Raw genomic sequence first — 23,283 nt, 5'->3', positions numbered from 1 at the left:
ATAGGGAACTTAAATATAGTTGAGGAAAGTATATTTTAGCATAATCTTGACTAAAACAAACAGATGCCATTCAAATACACTTGAATATCCATGCCATTCCTCAATCACATGCACATAGCACACTGCTTACTGCATGGCTATTGAGACCACAGCCCCTACTGGCACTGTGCATGCCTCCATCACATGTACAGAAGCCCAAAGCACAAGACTACTGAAGGCACACATTTGAGCATGTGGACTACTGTAAAACTTCAAATAATAGCCAAGTCCCAAATAGACGCCTGTCTCTTTTACAAGCCTGGTGTGGCTACAGGTTTGGGTAAATAAAGGCCGGTCTCAAATAGAGGCCAGGTCGGATTTTAGTTTCAGGTTGTATTTAATCTTCTAAAACCCGTCAGATCGTCTGTCTATGGTGCAGATTGCGCACGCAAGAGAGCCCTGCGCATCTGGGCGGGAGCTGTTAGCGCAAGCAAGGCAGGCAGAGAGTTAGCGCCGTGTCGCGTCTATGACAACTCGAGGTATCGCACACCGGACGTGCACTTTGTCAGTTTATGGTTAGCAATATAGTTATGTTTAAGGACATTATGAAATTAAGATAATGTCTGTACTATGTTATGATTATACTGTACAATTAAATACAATCGTTGCTGAGTCTGCGATCTGAACACTTTACCTCAGAGTGTCCGTTAGCTGAATGAATTGAGAATATCACCTGAAATTCCGATAATAACATCAGCAATTTTCATTCATCCTCCTTTTGAATGCAAGAGTGTGTGTGTGTGTGTGTGTGTGTGTGTGTATCATCCTCCTTTTGAATGCAAGAGTGTGTGTGGGTGGGTGTGTGTGTGTGTGTGTGTGTGTGTGTGCATCATCCTCCTTCTGAATGCAAGAGTGTGTGTGTGTGTGTGTGCATCATCCTCCTTTTGAATGCAAGTGTGTGTGTGTGTGTGTGAGTGTTACTCATCCTCCCTTTGAACGCAAGTGTGTGTGTGTGTGTGTGTGTGTGTGTGTGTGTGTGCATCATCCTCCCTTTGAACGCAAGAGTGTGTGTATGTGTGTGTGTGTGTGTGTGTGTGTGTGTGTGTGTGTGCATCATCCTCCTTCTGAATGCAAGAGTGTGTGTGTGTGTGTGCATCATCCTCCTTTTGAATGCAAGTGTGTGTGTGTGTGTGTGTGTGTGTGAGAGAGAGTGTGTGTGTATCATCCTCCCTTTGAATGCAAGAGTGTGTGTGTGTGTGTGTGTGTGTGTGTGTGTTACTCATCCTCCCTTTGAACGCAAGTGTGTGTGTGTGTGTGTGTGTGCATCATCCTCCCTTTGAACGCAAGAGTGTGTGTGTATGTGTGTGTGTGTGTGTGTGCGCATCATCCTCCCTTTTAACGCAAGAGTGTGTGTGTGTTACTCATCCTCACTTTGAACGCAAGAGTGTGTGTGTGTGTGTGTGTGTGTGTGTGTGTGTGTGTGTGTGTGTGTGTGAGTGTGTGTGCGCATCATCCGCCCTTTAACGCAAGAGTGTGTGTGTGTGTGTGTGTGTGTGTGTGTGCGTGCGCATCATCCTCCCTTTGAACGCAAGAGTGTGTGTGTGTGAGAGTGTGTGTGCATCATCCTCCCTTTGAATGCAAGAGTGTGTGTGTGTGTGTGTATGTGCGCTTCATCCTCCCTTTAAATGCAAGAGTGTGTGTGTGTGTGTGAGAGAGAGAGTGTGTGTGTGTGCATCATCCTCCCTTTGAATGTGAGTGTGTGTGTGTGTGTGTGTGTGTGTGTGTGTGTGTGTGTGTGCATCATCCTCCCTTTGAACACAAGAGTGTGTGTATGTGAGTGCGTGTGTGTGTGTGTGTGTGTGTGTGTGTGTGTGTGTGTGTGTGTGTGTGTGTGCATCATCCTCCCTTTGAACGCAAGAGTGTGTGTGTGTGTGTGTGTGTGTGTTACTCATCCTCCCTTTGAACGCAAATTTAGAAGTTAGACTATAGGACGATTCTGATTCGACTATGAAAATCCATAGTCGGGGACACCGACTGTGTGTGTGTGTGTGTGTATGTGAGTGTATGTTAGTGTATGTTAGTAATCCTACAAATGTTAAGTTTCACAACATGAAACAAAAACACTTTTAAAAAAATATTATCATTATTATAAATTAAATCTTATTTTGTTGTTATAGATTAATGGTCTGTCATGTGAATTTGTGGTGAACTTTTCCTGGGGAAGTTTGGTTATCCATGCCAAATAAAACTAAGTGTATTTCAGATAATGAAACGGTTAAATGCACTCCACACAGTGTGTGTTTGGGCTGAGAAAGGTACATGATCTTGGTAAGCAACTGGACAACATTGTAGGAAATATTTTCAGTGCAACAAAAAGTGTGCTTGTTAAGATACCAGCATGGGGTTCGGGGGTTAGTGTGCGGATGAGGAGGAGGGAGGGTCGAGCTAGCCTCCGTTTTGCTTGATAATAATTCAAACATCAACAAGAGGTTACGCCAACCGAGATCGCTTATAGCACCTTTAATTTGAACAATGTTAAATGTGTAGTGAATGTTTGTTTATATTGTGAATGTTGCTTGAGTTTATTTTGCTTTGATATTTATGTACTGTTTTTTTTATGTTTTCTTTGTAGTTTTACGGTGCCACCATGCTGTAATGCAATTGTTATGGTGCTATGAAGTCAATGTGTAAACAGTGTTGTGATGCATGGAGAACATATGCAACAAAGAACTGAGCCTTTGAACCATTTCTTAAGAAACCGGATGAGTCAAAATGATTTAATCAGATCAATGAATAATTCTAGATATCTTATTATCTGAGTTGTTTAGATTTTTAGATTGCACATTAGCTTATTTTTCATTAACTGGTTGAAATTTACAAAAGCGCATAAAAATGTGGTTTTCACATACACAAAACGCAGACAGACTGAATGAAAGTGTAGATCCAGTGTTTGTCAGAAGGTGGCGCTAATGACCAGCAGAAATACAGCAGTTCCCCCAGTAGCCAAAGCAGCGCTGAGCTTATAAACACAGTTTGGCGACTCCTCGTAAATCTTTAGCGACCCCCAGGCTGGGAAACACTGGCTTAAAGCACCAACATATCCTGGAGAGTTCTAAACGTAAAATTAAATGTAAAATAATGTAAAATGTGTTCTGCTTTTCACTCGATTGCTTCCTGTATAGGCACCATTGCGCACAATATGAGGCAATATGTTAATATAATCATTTCTTAATTCCACATTTTCTTAAAGGGGTGGTAAAACACGATTTCACTTTTCTAACTTTAGTTAGTGTGTAATGTTGCTGTTTGAGCATAAACAACATCTGCAAAGTTGCAACGTTCAAAGTTTAAAGCAAAGGGAGATATTTGCTTTTAAAGAAATCAATTTCTAAGAACTACAGAAAACAGCCGATAGGGACTACACGACATTCCTGCGGGCTTGCTGACATCACTAAGCCCAACATTTACATAAACCCCTCCTCTGGGAACACAATACATAAAGGGGGCGAGGCCATTTTATGTTGCTTTGGAGAAGAGTTGTTGTGGTAGTAGAGTGTTGTTGGCGCTATGCCTTCGAAACGCTGTTATTTTCACCCAGATTGCAGGTCCACTTTGTTCAGTCTTCCTAAGGACAGTTACAATTTATTTTTAACTCGGTCCCTCATAATTATAATCCAAATGTTGCTCTCTGTGCTGCACATTTTCTGGAGGAAAGCTTCCTCAATCTACACAAGTTACAATGTAGGATTCGCACAACGGCTTGTCCTGAGCAGTTCCAACTTTAAAAACAGAAGCTGTTGTTTACGACCAACAACCTGTATGTATGATTTTTTCATTGATGTGTTTTCCTGTAATAGTTTCTATTGTTAATTGTACGCTGTAGCGAGGAAGTAAACGAAGGACAATGCTAATTCATACTTAACCCACAAACACATACAAACTTCTGTTTAATATCACCAGCGCAGCGAACTTGGAATGTTTGAGGTTGTTGTCGTTTATGCGATCACTGTAAATTATTCTTTGATTATAGCTTTTGTGTATTGTTTATCTGCAGGCATGCTAAACATGGTTTGTGTTTGATTTGGCTACTGTTGTAAAGCCAATGTTTAGTGTTCGTATTGGGTTAATAGTTCTGGCGACAGATATTTAGCTACAATCGTTTTAAATATACAAAAGTAACAGTGTCATATAGCGATCGATCACAATAGATCTGCAGTCTTAAAAAAAACATACCTTTCTGAAACTTCCTTTAACAGCCGTTCTTGAACAGGTTCTGCTCAATCCTCTCCACTAACATTCTCTGGGTCTGATTCGGGCTCAAACTGGTAACATATGGCAATATTGACGCCGTTGTTTACTGAAGCACAAACTACCGGTAAGGGTAAGAGGCGTTTCAGAACAACGTGAACATTACGTATTTTTGAGGGCGGGGCTTCATAGAAATCGGAAATCATCCGACCGTTTTTACAAGGAGGGACAGAGCAGTGTAGAATAATGTTTAAATATGTGACAAATAATGCGAATTTTTAAAAACGAAGCATGAACACATGTTACAGTGAACCCCACAAACACAATCAAGCCTTCGAAAAAAGGTGTTTTACCACCCCTTTAAAACAGTGAATTGCTGTTTCAGTTTAATATTTAAACGTATCATTTCATTGTTTCCATCATTTACATTTACATGTATTCATTTAGCAGACGCTTTTATCCAAAAAGACTTACAAATGAGAGCAACAGAAGTAGTGAAACTAACAGTAGGACACCATTGCTGATTGCTGTCGGGTCTCGTCTGTGTTACATGTGTTGAAAGCCGTTCTCTCTGTTTGGATTCATTTGCCTGTAGATTTATTAAAGATTACCTTTGCCTTCATCATCGTGTTCGTGAGTGTCCTACAACACTGTGACAGTGGCGTTTCATTTCTGAATCTGCGCTTTGGACGAATCGGGTGAACCAATGATTCAATGGACCATTCATAAAGATGGTTCATTCCTGAATGAATCAGCCGTTTGAACGAAACGAATGAATGAATGAATGAATGATAACCCCACCTCAGTTAGCTTGTTTATTTGTCACATGGTTTCTAATTTAAGTAGTCATTGTTTTCAGCTGTTAATTAAATAACCTAATTAGTTCTCTTTGTTTTCTCCCAGTATAAATCTGCCTGTGTTTCAGTCTTCTGTTGTTCGGTTCTCGTTAAGGTTTGGTCTGAGTTTGGTTTAGGTTTTCCTTGTATTGGTAAAGTCTGTTTGAATTGATTATCTTCCTCTTGCCTTCTGCCAGCACCACGCTTAGGAAACGTGACAAATTCAATGAATTAATCATTAAGACATTTACCTGTCTGCCTTGCTGCTGGTTTGCGTCTGTAAGCTCTGTATAGCTTTCTGTTTTGAATCTCTATTTACTATCAATCCTTGTTGTTTATATTGTTAAATATAACTTACTCATCAACATGTATTAAATATGGTCTAATATTGCCTATCACATTAATCTGACATTGCTAGCTTTTATCTAAATCGTTATCGCTAGCACAACATGCTAGTATCTCGCTAGCCTGTTAACCTGCCATCCGTGCTTGCCGTCTTTTTTCTTGTGCATGCTCGCGCCTTTTACGAGTCTATCAAACTACTGTGGTAAGTAGGATCAGTCAACAAACACGGTGAGTGATGTCTTCTCCTTTTATTGTCACTTGCACTTCGTGTCACATATATATGTAACAGGGTTAAGAAAAATGTTTTACTATAAATGTTATGTCTTTCACCAAAAATGAATTAATTTCACGAATAATATTAAGATTAGAGTTTGTGGATGTAAAAATATGTAAATTGATGTTGATTGTATGTGACGAACTTTGTGAAGTTTAGATGCAATTTTCTCAACATGTGCGTTGCATGGCTGACGCTATCTGTTCGAATCAAACGCAGATGAATCTCTCATTTCTGTTTGCTTTTGTAGATGCATGTATGTGTAAATGCCCACTGTCGCCAGAGGATATATGTTTTTTCTTGTGTTACAGGTATGCTTTTATGTTTGATTCTTGACTGTTAAAACTGTTCTATTAAGACAAATTTGCGCTGCATCACATTCTGGTGTTTAACCCTCTGGGGACCAAGCTGTTTTTGGGGTCCTTGAGATGTTCTGACATGCCTTGACATTTGTGCTTTTTTCAGTTATTTATAAACATGTTAATGGCAAAGGTGTAAATTCACTCTATATAGCACAAACAGGGCTACCATAATATGCGAGCAACGTGTATGTAGATGTTTGTATTTTTAAGAGAATAATGTTTATGCGTGGTTATTGGAAAAAATTTAAATGAAAGTTGCTGAATTAAGACCACAAAAAAAATACATTGATTTAAATGGTGTAAAACAGGTTTTGCTTGGAAAGCCAATATGCGAGGGGGAGGAGTAGTTTACACCTTAGATTACAATGTCCCACCCATTATGCGTAATGACTCTGCATAATTAGCCATTCATTCAGGTGTGACACTGACTGAGCCACAATGCAAGGACAAAAGATGTATTTAGAAGAAGACTTATATTGACCATTTACAATTACAACAATAATTACAATTTCAACAATATTTCAAGTGTACTCTTTCTTTGTAAAAAAGAAAAAAGATTATAGGCCTACATTTTATCATATGTATTCATTAGTTTGAATATAGCCAACATTGGAACATCTAACATCTTAGTCTATGACTTTATTTTTGACAAAAATAGTATTTTATATATATATATATATATATAACGTTAGATATGAGCAGAAATTGCTAAACAAAAGCTTATTTGATGTGGCAGTATATTCTACAGTAGCCTAAAAACTGTACCCAAATCTAGTCAACAAGTGACTGACTGTAACGTTGTTTTTATGAAATATTAGGGCATATAAATGCTAATTTGCAGTTTAATACGTTGCTTATACAAATACATTTTATTTCAACATATTCCAGTCGATTTTTACTCATCTCAGTAGGCTATAGCAAAGCAGTTTTTTCTTTCACACACAGACGCGCGATTCATATTTAGGCTAAACAGTCTTTACAAATATGTACCCTTCATTCATCTCACAGAAAGGCGAGTCATATTATAGAAATGCGATTCATCTTTTTGTGGTTTGCATAGGACTACACTAACGTTATTCCATAACGTTATTCCACACTTGAGAAAAGAAAACAGCCTACCTCACTCCTCAGCGGGATCTGCTCCTCATATCAGGAGATATTGCTCCTCATATCAGCACTGTTCTGAGGAATCTTTTCTCCATAAGGTAGGCTAAATTATGCCTCACTCGATTGCGACGCGCTTTGTTTACAGCTGATGTGGGCGTTCACAGAATTTGCATTTGAATAGCACGCGCTCCCCGGGGAGTGGTCACATTACTTGTGAATTAGCTCGTAATGAGCTCGACTGGAGTCGCTCTCTTTTTATACAGATTACAGAAGCTGAGAATATTTGTTTTTTATATAAATTTCTTCATTTAAAAGATGCGATCTCAAGCTTTATGCCCGTGGGTCTGTTTGCCTGTTTGACTGAATTTTCGCGGAGTTATAGATCATTTTCGAACGCGTTTCAAATGGGAGTTTACTGACAGAGAGAAGGCAGAAATCGCATCATGTTAATTTTTCTTTATTTGTCAAAAAGCAAAACACTTTATTTTTATTGTGAGTATACAGAAAAAAAATAGAAACTGAACAGGATCGATTGATGTATTACACGAAAATGAAAGATCAAAATTAACAAAGCATTTAGTGTTTATTTTCATTGCTAAAAAAAAAAAAAACAGCAAAACGCGCGGGCGCGTTTTTGGTCCCCAGAGGGTTAAAGCAACAGCAGAGAAGTTTATCCGATGCAGAAGATGTGATGCATGTATGTGTAAATGCCCACTGTCGCCAGAGGATATATGTTTGTCCTTGTGTTACAGTAAACAACGCATGAAATGCAGTTCTCCGTGTCCGTCTGTGATTTGAGTGCTGTCGGATGAGAAGCGTTACATATAGTATAGCATTCTCTGTCAGCACTGAGGGCATAACATGTGATAAATGCAGGGAGATAGTCAGGCTGATGGAGAAGATTTCAGAACTAGAGTCACTCATCCAAACTTTAATCGAGGATAGTAAGAGTGCAAGGGCTTTAGATACTGCTTTGGATGTGACTAGCTCAGTGAACTCTGTACATTGTTCGGTTCCAGCTGAAGTAGAGCCCGTGCAGCAGGGCAACTGGGTGACCGTGAGACAATGTAGCCGCGGGACAAAACACCTCTCTTCTGTTCAGATTACAATAACAAATCGATTCTCCCTACTCAGTGAAACACCCACTGAGAATCCTGTTGAATGGGCCCTAGTTATTGGCGATTCTATTATCCCTCCTGGGATGGTGCTGCTCTTCTCTCTAGTAATATGGCACATAGTCTTAGAGCTCAAACATGACAATCTGGGGCTCAGGTCAGAAAGCAGACAGACTGGCTAAACCGACCATCTGCTAGCTGTCTCACGTCACTGAGGTCAGATAATTCCCATCACATAGAGCCTCTTTCACCTAGATATCATCACATAGAGACTGTGTCTGTTCCCCGAATTAGTAAATACAAAACATTCCCAAACCCATTTAAGGGTAAAATTTTTATTTATGTTCAACAATTAAAAAATAGATATAATACAGATGAACTACAGGGGAAGTATTGCTGTAATCTATAGTAATATCTTCAGAATTACAGAGAAGTCTTGTTTTAAATATAATTCTTATGTGTTTGTGCTTAAATGTAACACTATCTAGTGTAAATGATACGTTTGATATTTGTGCTGGCTACTGTATACATGCCATCAGGGCACCACACAGACTTAATTAAATAATTTGCTGACTTTCTATCAGAGTTAGTACTGGCTGCAGATAAAGTCCTAATTGTTGGTGTAGGCCGTGGGCCAAGTCTGTTTTTCTCCTTTAGTTTTCGATTTGATAGATCTCCTCCAGGGAACTGGTTCATTTTTTATAATTGGCTATATAAATTGTTGTTGAGCACATTACTGCTTGTTTCCAACGTCAATTGTTGCACATTAAAAATATAACGTAGATATAATCTCGCAAGCTAACCACAAAATGTTAGCCAGAGTAAGAACCAATCAAAGCTCGTGTTGTTACCTTGTCAACTTGAGTTGGCCAATCACGTCATTATTTGATCCGGTGCCCGAAGACCCGGATGTGAACTGAAGTCACGGGCACCGCGGCCGGTCAGTGGCCAGTTCTCCGTTGGACGTAACTTCTCAGTTTTTTGGCTACAGTGTATGGCTGCACAGTAGGTAACTGATTAGCACTAGCATTATCCGAAACATTGTAAAGTCTGAATGTATGGGTCTTTGCATATGTACGCCGTCAAATAGCTACCGCTATCAGTATTTGTACAACTAATGTAAGCAAAGTACCGAATGCTACACATGTGGGTAATGTTAAGCTATTTGTCGTTTTAAATGTAGTATACGACAAGTTGGCTAGTGTTAGCACCTGAAGTAACTTAGTATGGTAGGATCAGCTTTTTGTGTCTTGTGTTTTTAGTGTCAGTTATGTATTGATTCTTTCTGCATATGAGGTATCCAACTGGTAGGAGATGGGAAGCTCTTTTTGGGAGGCTTGGGCCATCTGATGCAGAACGCAAAACCCGAACCTTGGATGCAGTGTCATCACTGACTTCCTCTGGCAGCAGTTGGGCTTTATCTACATGATTATGGGACACCAGGTAGGGGACAGAACAAAGGGGACAAATAATGTGTTTATCAAAGTTTGTTACTTTTAATCTAGTAATCTCACTGTTTAGATATGGAAGAAAACCATGTAATGTCTTTGTTTTTGTTTGTTTGTTTGTCGCCACATCATGTAATTTATTTGATTAAAAACTGCTTTACAGCCCTATTCAATATATTGGTAATAAATACATTCTATGTGAGTTTATATTTCAAGTTTTGACTGTAAATATCACGTCCATAACGCTGGAATTGCTCTACATCAGAATGAGAGTAAACGACTTGTGGTCAGATCACCTGAGGCAGATCTAATACCAGGTGTAAACCAGGCCTCTTATTGTCCCTCATCCCAAATACGGTATATCGCAAAGCTAGCATCAAGCATATTTCACGTTTGTCCATCTGTGCAAGAACCCCCTTTAAACATGCGCAACGTTTCAGATAGTATGTCACATGTAGGCCGATCTCGAATCTACCTTTTCTGTCAAAGATATTAGAAAAAGCAGTATCTTCACAACTGTGTTCCTTTCTTGAAAGAAATGATATCTGTGAGGATTTTCAGTCAGGATTTAGACCGTACCATAGTACTGAGACTGCTCTCGTTAGAGTCACAAATGATTTGCTCTTATCATCCGATCGTGGTTGTGTCTCTCTATTAGTGTTACTCGATCTTAGTGCTGCATTTGACACTATCGACCACAACGTTCTTTAAAATAGACTCGAAAATTATGTTGGCATTAGTGGAATTGCACTAGCATGGTTTAAATCATACTTATCTGACCGTTATCAGTTTGTAGCAGTAAATGAAGAGATGTCTCATCGATCACAAGTTCAGTATGGCGTACCACAAGGCTCAGTACTAGGACCGCTGCTGTTCACTGTACATGCTATCATTAGGAGATATCATTAGGAAACATGGCATTAGCTTTCACTGTTATGCCGACGATACTCAGCTCTATATTTCTTCAAAACCTAACGAAACTTACCAATTCACAAAATTAACGGAATGCATAGCGGATATAAAAAAATTGGATGACTCGTAATTTCCTACTTCTAAATTCTGAAAAAACAGAGTTTCTAATTATTGGACAAAAAACTTCCTCACGTAATAACCTAGAATACTGTCTAACACTTGATGGCTGCTCTGTTTAGTCTTCGTCGTCGGTTAGGAACCTGGGTGTGTGTGTGTGTGTGTGTGGGTGTACTCTTTGATATCAATCTTTCATTTGAAAGTCACGTGTCCAGTATCTGTAAAACTGCATTTTTCCATCTTAAAAATATATCTAAATTACGTCATATGCTCTCATTGACAAATGCGGAACAATTAGTTCATGCGTTCATGACCTCAAGGCTAGATTATTGTAATGCTCTACTGGGTGGTTGCCCTGCATGCTTAATAAACAAACTACAGCTGGTTCAAAACGCAGCAGCTCGAGTTCTTACCAGAACCAGGAAGTATGACCATATTAGCCCGGTTCTGTCAAAACTGCACTGGCTCCCTATTAAACATCGCATCAATTTTAAAATATTGCTGATTACTTACAAAGCACTAAATGGGATAGCTCTGCAGTACTTGAGCGAGCTCTTAACGCATTATAGTCCTTCACGTCTATTGTGATCTCAAAATTCCGGCCAGTTGATAATACCTAGAATATCAAAATCGACTGCTGGCGGTAGATCCTTCTCCTATTTAGCACCAAAACTTTGGAACAGCCTTCCTACCATTGTCCGGGAAGCAGACACACTCTGTCAGTTCAAAGCTAGACTAAAAACACATCTCTTTGACCTAGCGTTCACATAATACATTATAGACTTCTATAATTCAATGTTAGGCTGCATAGATAAGGTCAGCTGGAACCGGGAACACTTCCCATAAATCCTGATGTACTCGTTACATCATAAGAAGAATGGCATCTACGCTAATTTTAGTGTCTTTGTTTATCCCGAGGTTTTCCCGCAGCCTGCCGGATCCAGGCCGTATCCAGATCTGATGAAGGCCCTTCGCCTGGACCCGATGACAACGCAGTGCTGAAGTGCCAACTAGTCTCTCCCTATGGAGGATCCCTTTACCACTCTACAGATAAAGCGTTGTCGGGAAACTCAATTCGCGCATCTACCCCGAATTGATAAAATAAAATAAAATTCTGTATCAAAAATTATAAGGAAACACCAGTACTTTGTTTAGGCTTGGTTTGTAGGGAATTACAAACCTGCGTACATATATTCAAATGCACATAACTATAGAACCAATTCTTAATGCGCATGTGAACGCCATCAGCGTTTCTCACAGGTTCGCGTTTAAAGTTTGTGTAGAGAGAATTGTGTCGTCTTAGTGGCCCCTAATTTAATAACAAATGATTGTTGCGATGGAAGCGAATCAATCATAACTAACCTTAGCTGGAAAATAACTTTACTAAAGAACCGCTATAAAGCCAAAACAATCTCTGTTACCATAAATTATACGTTTATCTCTGTAAAGCTGCTTTGAAACAATCTACATTGTTAAAAGCGCTATATAAATGAATATGACTTGACTTGACATGTAAACACATGAATCGGATATGGGTCACAATTGAAAGAACGTGTAAACGGACGGTAAAAAAAAAAAATAGGATATAGGCAACAAATCAGAATTGGGCATCAAGACCTGCAGTGTAAACTAGGCTTGCTTGTCCCACATACTTGAGTATCTGCAATGAGCAGTTTGGATCCTTCAGTTTGCCAGAGAGCAGCTTGACTCCTGGGTGATTGTAGCTCAGGTCCAGCTCTCTCAGGTGTGATGGGTTTGAACTCAGAGCTGAAGACAAATAACCACAGCCTTCCTCTGTCACCATACAGCCAGACAACCTACAGACACACAGTCAGATCATCTACAAACACACATCAACAGTATGACCGGCAGACTGTAAATAATCTCTTATATGTGCTTATTTCAATTTCAGCGGACAAATATATACATTTATCAAGGCAGAAATTCTTCTTTACAATAAAACAAAAACATATACATCAATACAGAGACAGCATTATAACCCATCATGTCTGCCAATGGTCATGGAAATTCAAAACTCAAGCTTATACAGATGGTTTGTGTTTTCCTCATTTTGACAGCAACTATGTACAAGAACAAGGGGAGCTATTACTTATAATTCTTAAAAAAAAACATTACCTTACAGACCATTTATGCTTCAAGAAAATTGGCGCATTGGTTTTATATAATCAGTAATTTTTTTTGATATTTAACAAATTTATTCTATCTGGGTTAGCTTTTCCATTACATAGTGTAATATGTCAATCCAATCATCAACTGTAAGTGGCTCTGGTTTTAGCCATTTCTTTGTAATTACTTTTTTACTGGCTGCCAGAAGAATTAACATCAGTTTCTTATCAATGTTATTCCACCCATCAAAAGAAATATTAGCCAGATATAAACATTCACACTTGAAAGGAATCATCACCTCAAAAACAGCTTCCAAATTTCCTTCAATCCCTTGCCAAAACTGGGTTCAATTCTGGCACTCACCAAAATATGATAATGGTTAGATTCCCTTTTCCCACATAATCTCCAACAGCTAGCACTTGTCCCTTTGTATCTTTTCTGTGTTGATGTGGTAAATCTCTTATAAATTCTTAAATACCTCAGAATCCGCAGCTTACAATTTGGCCTCTTCAGTCCTTCAGAAATAATCTTCACTCCTGAATCCTGCAGGTCATTGTTACTCAGATCCAGCTCTCTCAGGTGTGAGGGGTTTGAACTCAGAGCTGAAGACACATAACCACAGCCTTCCTCTGTCACCATACAGCCAGACAACCTACAGACATACACAGTCAGACCATCTACAAACACACATCAACATTATGACCGGCAGACTGTAAATTATATCTTATATATTCTTAAATACCTCAGAATCTGCAGCTGACAGTGTGGGCTTTTCAGTCCATCAGAAATAATCTTCACTCCTGAATCCTGCAGGTCATTGCTACTCAGGTCCAGCTCTCTCAGGTGTGAGGGGTTTGAACTCAGAGCTGAAGACACATAACCACAGCCTTCCTCTGTCACCATACAGCCAGACAACCTACAGACACACACAGTCAGACCATCTACAAACACACATCAACATTATGACCGGCAGACTGTAAATTATCTCTTATTTGTTCATAAATACCTCAGTATCTGCAGCTGACAGTGTGGGCTTTTCAGTCCATCAGAATTAATCTTCACTCCTGAATCCTGCAGGGCATTGTTACTCAGACCCAGCTCTCTCAGGACACAGTTTGAGGATTGTAGAGCTGATGACACAATTTCACAATCCTGACCAGTGAGATTACAGCCAACAAAACTAGAAAAGAGTAAATACAGCACAATAAGTTGGGGTTCAGGGTGCTTTTCTTTAAACGGGCAGCAGTAGCAGCTTAAAAACTAGAAAAAAACTAGATAAATAATTGCCAATACAAAGATAAAATAAAGTCAAATATTGTGAAATATGTGGTCGTTGTGGAGAAGTAGTCCACATTGGTGGATGAACAGCTTGACACTGACCATAGGGTTCCCTTGTCCATAGCAAAGCCTAGTTATTCCAAACTGAAGTAGTATTTATTAGGGCTGAACGATATTCTGTTTTAACATCGACATCGCGATGTGCGAATGAGCGATAGTCACATCGCCGGAACATGCGATGTGAAGGGTAACATTACGTTAGTAGCACCCATAGTTTAAGAGAACGGTAGCACCAGGGTAGCACACAGTAAACACAAGTTTGTTGTATGGCTTTTTGCTGGGGTGACATACGCGTTCCGCGTGCCTGCACAGTGAGGATCTGACAGGAACGCGCTCACAGCCAACATTCACTGGCAATCCTATAGCTAAAAATGCGCGACGAAGAGGATCCGCCGCAAAAAAGTCAAAATCAGCTATTTGGGACTAGCCTATTTCGTCTACAAAAAGGAGGATGTTGACCAAAAAGAGGTAGGCTACTTTGCTGGAGTGTTATAAAGTTGTGGATGGTTGTCTTTTAAAAAAAAGTTGTTTCGTGTTTGCATTTATGAGGAAAAAAACAATGTTACGTGACATTACGGACTCGTCACGCGGCCGTTATGAAAGCGGCACTAAAAGACTGCTTTAAAACTTTCACAGAGACCTCAAACAGAAAGCACAAAGCCTTTCTTTAAAACGAATTTCGTTTTGTATTAATTGTATCTTAATTTTAATCAGTATTTCATTATCCAATTTCCTGGATTTAATAAATAGCCTAAAAATTAAATATAGCAGCCAGCGCCTGAACTAGAGATTAAGCTATCATCCATGAACCGAAACTCAGCATAAAAGGTAGCCTACTTGCCTCACACACCGAAAAATAACAATAATAATAATAAAAAAATAGAAATATAACTATTATCTACAGAAGAACCATTAAAAAAATTAAAAATTAATCTGTATGAAAAGTGCATTTCTCCCGATCACTGCTGCGAAGATCGCGAGTCAGTAGGCTATTGTCAACTTCATCTTTATAGAAAACTTTATATAGGGGGTGGTGTGGCGCAATGGATAAGACACATGCCTTTGGTGTGAGAGACCCGGGTTCGAATCCACTGTGAGACACCAATGTGTCCCTGAGCAAGACACTTAACCCCTAGTTGCTCCAGAGGCGTGTGACCTCTGACATATATAGCAATTGTAAGTCGCTTTGGATAAAAGCGTCAGCTAAATGTAAAATGTAAATGTAAAACACTTGTTTATTAATAAACAATTAAAATGTTTCATTATAATATTTTACATACTATTAATCATTACTTTTGCTGGTTCTAGGTGCCGTTTACATGAACGCGTCACTGAATCAGCATAGAAAACATAATTTTTCGGGTCCTAGAACCTGAAGAACGTTAGGTCCTGTGTAGAACGTTCACCGAATTCTGAGAGAAATATGTTTCTGGAATAAAATATTAAGTGGCCTTTTTGTCACTTGTAATGAAGCTTGCTTATTAGTGAAATTATTAATAACATGGAATGGTAATTATTGACTTTAGCCTGGATTGATGGCTCGCAATATCGCGATATATATCGTTGGGAAAAAAATATCGCAATGTAATTTTTTTTCCAATATCGTGCAGCCCTAATCGTGGCCGTCAGTGAGGACAGGAAACGACCGCAACCAGAAACACACGGGTGGAATGTCATCTTTAGAAAGACGCAACTCACACCCATGTAAGCTCTTTCAGGGAAATACTCTCCTTGGTACTGAAGCACGCAGGGGAACGGTCGCAGCGGACACAGACAGAATATGCAACCTGTCGTGCGCGGTCTCTCTTCACGGCGGTCTTACCAGCCATAAGAACAGTTATTCAGTGCCCTTGGCGCACCGTTACCAGCTGTGAAAACAGCTTTTTTAGTAACACAGTTAGTAACACAAAAACAAAAGAGAGAGAAAAAGAAAGTCGACCCCGCTGCTGCGCTGTATCGCCCGCACCAGACACGAGAGATCATCTTGAAGAGCTTGCTCGTTGTTTGATCACTCAGTAGATTAAACAGCATCGAAATGCTCGGCTCCGAAGCAAAAAGCTGAAGTGCAATCGCACCAGCTGCTCGTTAAATACCTGTTGAAGAGGAAAGGATACTGCTAGGCTCTAGTTCTACTTGTTAGCAGTATACACCCCTGGGTGTCGGTCAGGACACAAAGAATGAGGAGACTGGTGCTTCTTTTCAAAGTGTATTGAATATTAGTCTAAAATAACACAAAAAACATATTACATTAGTAAAAGTATAAATGTGTACATTTCACAGATGAATCAGTCACTTCTTAATTAAGAATACTAACATATTCAGTATTACCTCTAAATCACAGTTAAATCTCACAATATGCATAGGATGAGCAATTGAAGACAATAAAACTATTGGTCTGGTAACAAAATAGCTTTGTCATTAACATATTAATGAATCCAGTTGCATCACCAAACAATCTAATTTCCAAAATTAGTATAATCAAAAGGAAATAATACTGGATCATTCTTCTGCAGAATAATTAGTTAACAGATTACAGACATATAACTTAAACTGTCCCATTTGACTATATTTAGGAGAAATCACATATTAGTTTTCTGTCAGACGATCGCACATGAATCGGTACATGTCCGGGCATGCACATTGAAATGCACAAAGCTCAATATCCACTGAAACACAATTAAAACATAGAGAAAACAGAGAAAACTTACTTTATGGTCATGTACTAATACTTTTAACACCAAAACGCCAACAAACATCCAAACAACAGGCAGGAATAACTTCTAGGTGAGCAGCAGCCGTTCTCTCAGGAATCTATATTGACGCAGCAGGCAGCAAACAATAACAATAATGCCTCCTACTGGAAGCATCGGGAATCGCACTCAAAAAATAACTATCAAAATAAAAGTCCCACAATAGAAGGTTTCTTTCTCCAGGAGCCTTTTATACAGCCGCCCCCAAAGATGCTAGGCAACTTTGCTCCTACTAAAAGGCGACTTGAATTAAGACGAGTTTGCAGAACTGTTTCCGTCATCTGGCAAAGCTGGTAGGATCACCAGGCGTGCTACTGGTCGAGTGTATACCTGCCCCTTTATTTCTACATCAGCAGTCCTGACATGTCCATCCGGACTGCGATGTGTCTTGATGACATGTCCAACAGGCCAGAGGGCCCTAGGCATCTGTGGATCTACAACCATGACAACCATTTTCTCAGTTAGGTCTGGGGGAGAGGACTGCCACTTTTGCCGGGTCTGGAGGCCTGGGAGGTAGTTTCGGATGAATCTTGTCCAGAAGTTATCTGATAGGACCTGTGAGTGCCTCCAGTGTCTGCGACTCAACAACTCAGATGCAGGGTAGATTACCTGAGGCAAGGAACCATCTGGCCGCCCCATTAGCAAACCGTTCGGTGTCACTGGGTCAATGTCTGCAACATCAGAGGACACATACCCTAAAGGCTTTGAGTTAAGAATAGCTTCCACCTCTAGAAGGACTGTGAGCAGGACTTCTTCAGGAACTGATTGAGCTCCCACTGTGGTATAAAGGGCTGACTTTACCGATCGTACTTCTCTCTCCCACACCCCTCCGAAATGTGGGGCTGCTGGGGGATTGAAGTGAAATTGGATCTTTTGACGAGCAAGCTGTTTCTGTAAGTCAGGAGCCATTTCAGCAAAGGCTTCTCTAAGCTCTCTTTCCCCCCCTTTGAAGTTCGTTCCCTGGTCTGACCACAGCTCCGCAGGTGTTCCCCGCCGTGCAACAAACCGCCTAAGGGCCATCAAGAAGGAATCAGAAGTCATGGTACTGAGGAGGTCCAAGTGCACCGCTCTAGTTGTTAGACACTTGAAGATTATACCCCAGCGTTTTTCTGTGCGTCTCCCAATCTTAATAAGCATGGGTCCAAAGCAGTCTACTCCACATGAGTAAAAAGCAGGTTTGTGGAGACGGAGACGGGCAGAAGGCAAGTCTGCCATCTTCGGAACAGTTGGCGTTGCCCTCCAACGCTGACAGTCTAGACACCCATGCTGATGCCGACGAATGGCTTCACGTCCACGGATGATCCAATAATAACGCCGGATTTCGGCAAAGACTCGCTCAGGCCCTGGATGATGCAGCTTGCAATCATAATGTTTAATCAGTAGTCGGGTGACTGGGTGATGAGCGTCCAACACAATGGGGTGTAAGGTAGATTCTTCCATGGACTCCGCTCTCCTCAATCGACCTCCCACTCGGATTAAACCACTGAATCCGTCCAATTCAGGAGCTAAGGTAAGAAGGCGACTGTCTGAGGACACTGATTTCCCAGTAACCAAACGCTGATAGTCATTGGGAAAGGACTCCTGCTGAACCCGCTTAAGAATAAGGTTCTCAGCCTGACGATAGTCTTCTGCATCGGGAAAGAATTCAGGAGTAGGGTTTACCGGAGTTTCCTTTACAGTGGCATCCATGAGTTCCTGCCAAGTATTGTGGTTCCAGACATTGGGGATGACTGATTGGGGTAGCACTGCAGTGTGTCCGCAGAAGACAGACTTCCGTAGCTCTGTGTGATCATCTTTCAGGTCTGTTCTAGGCAATTCTGGCCAGGTAACTGGATCTTGGAGTAAGAAGGGAGGACCTGGAGTAAGAAGGGAGAACCATCTGTTCATCTCTGTAAGGACATTCAAAGGTTTGCCTCTAGTGAGGTCGTCTGCAGGATTGCTGGCTGAATCCACATAACGCCAGGAACACTTCTCTGTTAGCTCTTGGATTTCGGCGACTCTGTTGCCAACAAAGACTTTGTAGTGGCAGGAATCAGAGTTCAGCCAGGTAAGAACTGTAGAGGAGTCCGTCCACAACACTGTGGTCTTTATTCGCAAGGTCAGTTCCTTCTTGAGCAATCTAGCTAACTGAGAAGCCACCAGGGCTCCACAAAGCTCCAATCGAGGAATTGAAAGAGAACGTTTGGGGGCCACTCGAGATCGAGCCACCACAAAAGACAGGTACACTTGGCCTCTCTCGTCAGTGGTCCTTAAGTATGCCACAGCTCCATATGCCTGCTCTGAAGCATCTGAAAATATGTGGACTTCATGTGTGGTACCATCCTTGACCTCAGGAGGGACATAAGTCCTAGGGAGAATGATGTTTGGTAGGTACTGAAGTTCATTCTCCCAGACACGCCATGACTGCAGTAGCTCAGGTGGTAGGTTCGGGTCGTCCCAACCCCGCTGTTTGCTCCATAGCTGCCTAATAATGATCTTTGCTCGAGTGGTGTAGGGCAAAAGAAGTCCCAAAGGGTCGTACTGAGTGGCTAGGACCTTGTAAATATTCCTGAGGGTAGGAGTCTCATAAACAACAGGTCGGTGCTTGTATGCCAGGGTATCAGTCTGCCAGTTCCAGCTTAGGCCTAAGGTTGACTCTAGTATGTCAGCCTTGTCTTGAGCCAACCAAAGTTCCAAGCTCTCAGCTCGAGCTTCTGGGGGTAAGTGACTCAGAACACTGGGAACATTGCTGGCCCATTGGCGTATCTCAAATTCAGCTTTGGAAAGCATCTCCCTCAGTCTGTCGACCAAGTGCCTGGCAGCCTCAGGGGTAGATAGACTCTGAAGGCAGTTGTCCACATAAAAACATTTCTCCACTGAGAACCTGAGGGACTCATCGGCAATACTGTGCTCGATCACATGGTGCTGCAGAGCATAAGTGGCACAGCATGGACTGCATGTAGTGCCGAAGGGTAACACCTGCCATTCAAAGACTTTAGGAGGCTCATCCACTTTCAGATCACGCCAAAGGAACCGCAGTAGGGGGCGATCTTCAATGTGGTTCATTTCCAGATCAGAGTTCATTGCAATGCAAGTTAACCTCTGTTTTAAACTTGCATTTCAGCAAAAGGAACTAGATTGCATTTAGTGTGCACAAACTGTTTTGTGGCAGTTTTCATATTGCACTGAACTGTAGTTGTTGCCATGACAACTGTGTGCCTGTTTCCGGTACCATTTTTCGCCACAGCTGCTGGCACAACAAAATAAATCATATCTGGAGGCAAGGAATTGATCACTCCTTTTACAGCTTTGTTTTTGTAGACAAACCCACGCCTCGAAGAGTGGATGACTTGTTTACTCAGTTTTAGGCTGCGACCGTATTAATCTGTATACATTTCAAAACAAATGTTTCTACTCCACACTGAGACTGTGTTTTTGTTCAGGAAAAACAGCTTTTTGAAGATGCTCTTCCAAGTGTTGCTCTTCCATGCTCTTCCATGTTGAAAAATATCTTGTAGGGCAGGAAATATGGTAATAATTTGCATTTTGATCTGGCACCATATTATTGAGCTTTTATGTTGTTTTATGCTGGTGCTGTAAAAGGTTTAAGCATTTTAGATGATTTAGTGTAGACAGACAATTTTTGGAAACCGCAAGTGTGGACTGAGATCGTTTTGAAATATAAATGTTATTTTTAAATTGTGGCTTTTTCTATTTGACCACTGTAGGACAATACTGTAGTGTATTCTGACTAAAATAGGATTACTTTATGAATGTTATAATTCAGTCTCTCATATAATGTTACTCTGAGTTGACCCCATCTAGGGGTTGAAGTTGGAGGCCTCTGGGGATGATGGACCTGTGACTTCACCTGGGGATGTGGCCAGAGCCGAAAGTGACAGTCTTTGACCTCACGGCCCAACTCCATGTGAAACAGATTAATTCTACATTATATCTTGGCAATCCTTAATCTACTTGAAATTTAGTTTTATATATACAGGTCCTTCTCAATAAATTAGCATATTGTGATAAAGTTCATTATTTTCCATAATGTAATGATAAAAATTAAACTTTCATATATTTTAGATTCATTGCACACCAACTGAAATATTTCAGGTCTTTTATTGTTTTAATACTGATGATTTTGGCATACAGCTCATGAAAACCCAAAATTCCTGTCTCAAAAAATTAGCATATCATGAAAAGGTTCACTAAACGAGCTATTAACCTAATCATCTGAAACAACTAATTACCTCTAAACACCTGCAAAAGATTCCTGAGGCTTTTAAAAACTCCCAGCCTGGTTCATATCTCAAAACCGCAATCATGGGTAAGACTGCTGACCAGAATGCCATCATTGACACCCTCAAGCAAGAGGGTAAGACACAGAAAGAAATTTCTGAACGAATAGGCTGTTCCCAGAGTGCTGTATCAAGGCACCTCAGTGGGAAGTCTGTGGGAAGGAAAAAGTGTGGCAAAAAACGCTGCACAACGAGAAGAGGTGACCTGACCCTGAGGAAGATTGTGGAGAAGGACCGATTCCAGACCTTGGGGGACCTGCGGAAGCAGTGGACTGAGTCTGGAGTAGAAACATCCAGAGCCACCGTGCACAGGCGTGTGCAGGAAATGGGCTACAGGTGCCGCATTCCCAAGGTCAAGCCACTTTTGAACCAGAAACAGTGGCAGAAGCGCCTGACCTGGGCTACAGAGAAGCAGCACTGGACTGTTGCTCAGTGGTTGCTCAAATTTTGCATGTCATTCGGAAATCAAGGTGCCAGAGTCTGGAGGAAGACTGGGGAGAAGGAAATGCCAAAATGCCTGAAGTCCAGTGTCAAGTACCCACAGTCAGTGATGGTCTGGGGTGCCATGTCAGCTGCTGGTGTTGGTCCACTGTGTTTTATCAAGGGCAGGGTCAATGCAGCTAGCTATCAGGAGATTTTGGAGCACTCCATGCTTCCATCTGCTGAAAAGCTTTATGGAGATGAAGATTTCATTCTTCAGCATGACCTGGCACCTGCTCACAGTGCCAAAACCACTGGTAAATGGTTTACTGACCATGGTATTACTGTGCTCAATTGGCCTGCCAACTCTTCTGACCTGAACCCCATAGAGAATCTGTGGGATATTGTGAAGAGAAAGTTGAGAGACGCAAGACCCAACACTCTGGATGAGCTTAAGGCCGCTATCGAAGCATCCTGGGCCTCCATAACACCTCAGCAGTGCCACAGGCTGATTACGGCCATGCCACGCCGCATTGAAGCAGTCATTTCTGCAAAAAGGATTCCCGACCAAGTATTGAGTGCATAACTGAACATAATTATTTGAAGGTTGACTTTTTTTGTATTAAAAACACTTTTCTTTTATTGGTCGGATGAAATATGCTAATTTATTGAGACAGGCATTTTGGGTTTTCATGAGCTGTATGCCAAAATCATCAGTATTAAAACAATAAAAGACCTGAAATATTTCAGTTGGTGTGCAATGAATCTAAAATATATGAAAGTTTAATTTTTATCATTACATTAGGGAAAATAATGAACTTTATCACAATATGCTAATTTATTGAGAAGGACCTGTGTATATATATATATATATATATATATATATATATATATATATATATATATATATATATATATATATATATATATATATATTTACTTTTTTGTTATAAATACTAGGGCTGCACGATATTGGAAAAAAAATTACATTGCGATATTTTTTTTCCCAACGATATATATCGCGATATTGCGAGCCATCAATCCAGGCTAAAGTCAATAATTACCATTCCATGTTATTAATAATTTCACTAATAAGCAAGCTTCATTACAAGTGACAAAAAGGCCACTTAATATTTTATTCCAGAAACATATTTCTCTCAGAATTCGGTGAACGTTCTACACAGGACCTAACGTTCTTCAGGTTCTAGGACCCGAAAAATTATGTTTTCTATGCTGATTCAGTGACGCGTTCATGTAAACGGCACCTAGAACCAGCAAAAGTAATGATTAATAGTATGTAAAATATTATAATGAAACATTTTAATTGTTTATTAATAAACAAGTGTTTTCTGTAAAGATGAAGTTGACAATAGCCTACTGACTCGCGATCTTCGCAGCAGTGATCGGGAGAAATGCACTTTTCATACAGATTAATTTTTTATTTTTTTAATGGTTCTTCTGTAGATAATAGTTATATTTCTATTTTTTTTTTATTATTATTGTTATTTTTCGGTGTGTGAGGCGAGTAGGCTACCTTTTATGCTGAGTTTCGGTTCATGGATGATAGCTTAATCTCTAGTTCAGGCGCTGGCTGCTATATTTAATTTTTAGGCTATTTATTAAAT

At 40.4% G+C, this 23,283-nt stretch overlaps 1 protein-coding gene and 1 long non-coding RNA gene across 4 annotated transcripts in view; one reads left to right on the top strand and one right to left on the bottom strand.

Moving 5' to 3' along the window:
• Positions 1–23,283, bottom strand: part of LOC309494163 (NACHT, LRR and PYD domains-containing protein 1 homolog) — a 266,736-nt gene that overhangs the window by 155,638 nt on the left and 87,815 nt on the right. For 2 of the 3 annotated variants that reach the window (XM_082163401.1, XM_082163402.1), the window contains exons 4-7: positions 13,877–14,050; positions 13,613–13,786; positions 13,349–13,522; positions 12,396–12,560 (exon numbers count right to left, since the gene is read on the bottom strand). In XM_082163401.1, the coding sequence (XP_082019527.1) occupies positions 12,396–12,560; positions 13,349–13,522; positions 13,613–13,786; positions 13,877–14,050 (687 nt within the window). The remainder of the gene's footprint in view (positions 1–12,395; positions 12,561–13,348; positions 13,523–13,612; positions 13,787–13,876; positions 14,051–23,283) is intronic. The other variant, XM_082163403.1, reaches the window with a different exon arrangement.
• Positions 1–23,283, top strand: part of LOC309494186 — a 140,294-nt gene that overhangs the window by 33,642 nt on the left and 83,369 nt on the right. The window lies entirely within an intron of this gene.

Source organism: Leuciscus leuciscus (genome assembly GCF_965113295.1).
Source record: "Leuciscus leuciscus genome assembly, chromosome: 3".
Classification (NCBI taxonomy): Eukaryota; Metazoa; Chordata; class Actinopteri; order Cypriniformes; family Leuciscidae; genus Leuciscus; species Leuciscus leuciscus.
The sequence above is the reverse complement of the archived record's forward strand: the minus strand, read 5'-3'. Positions and strand labels throughout refer to the sequence as shown.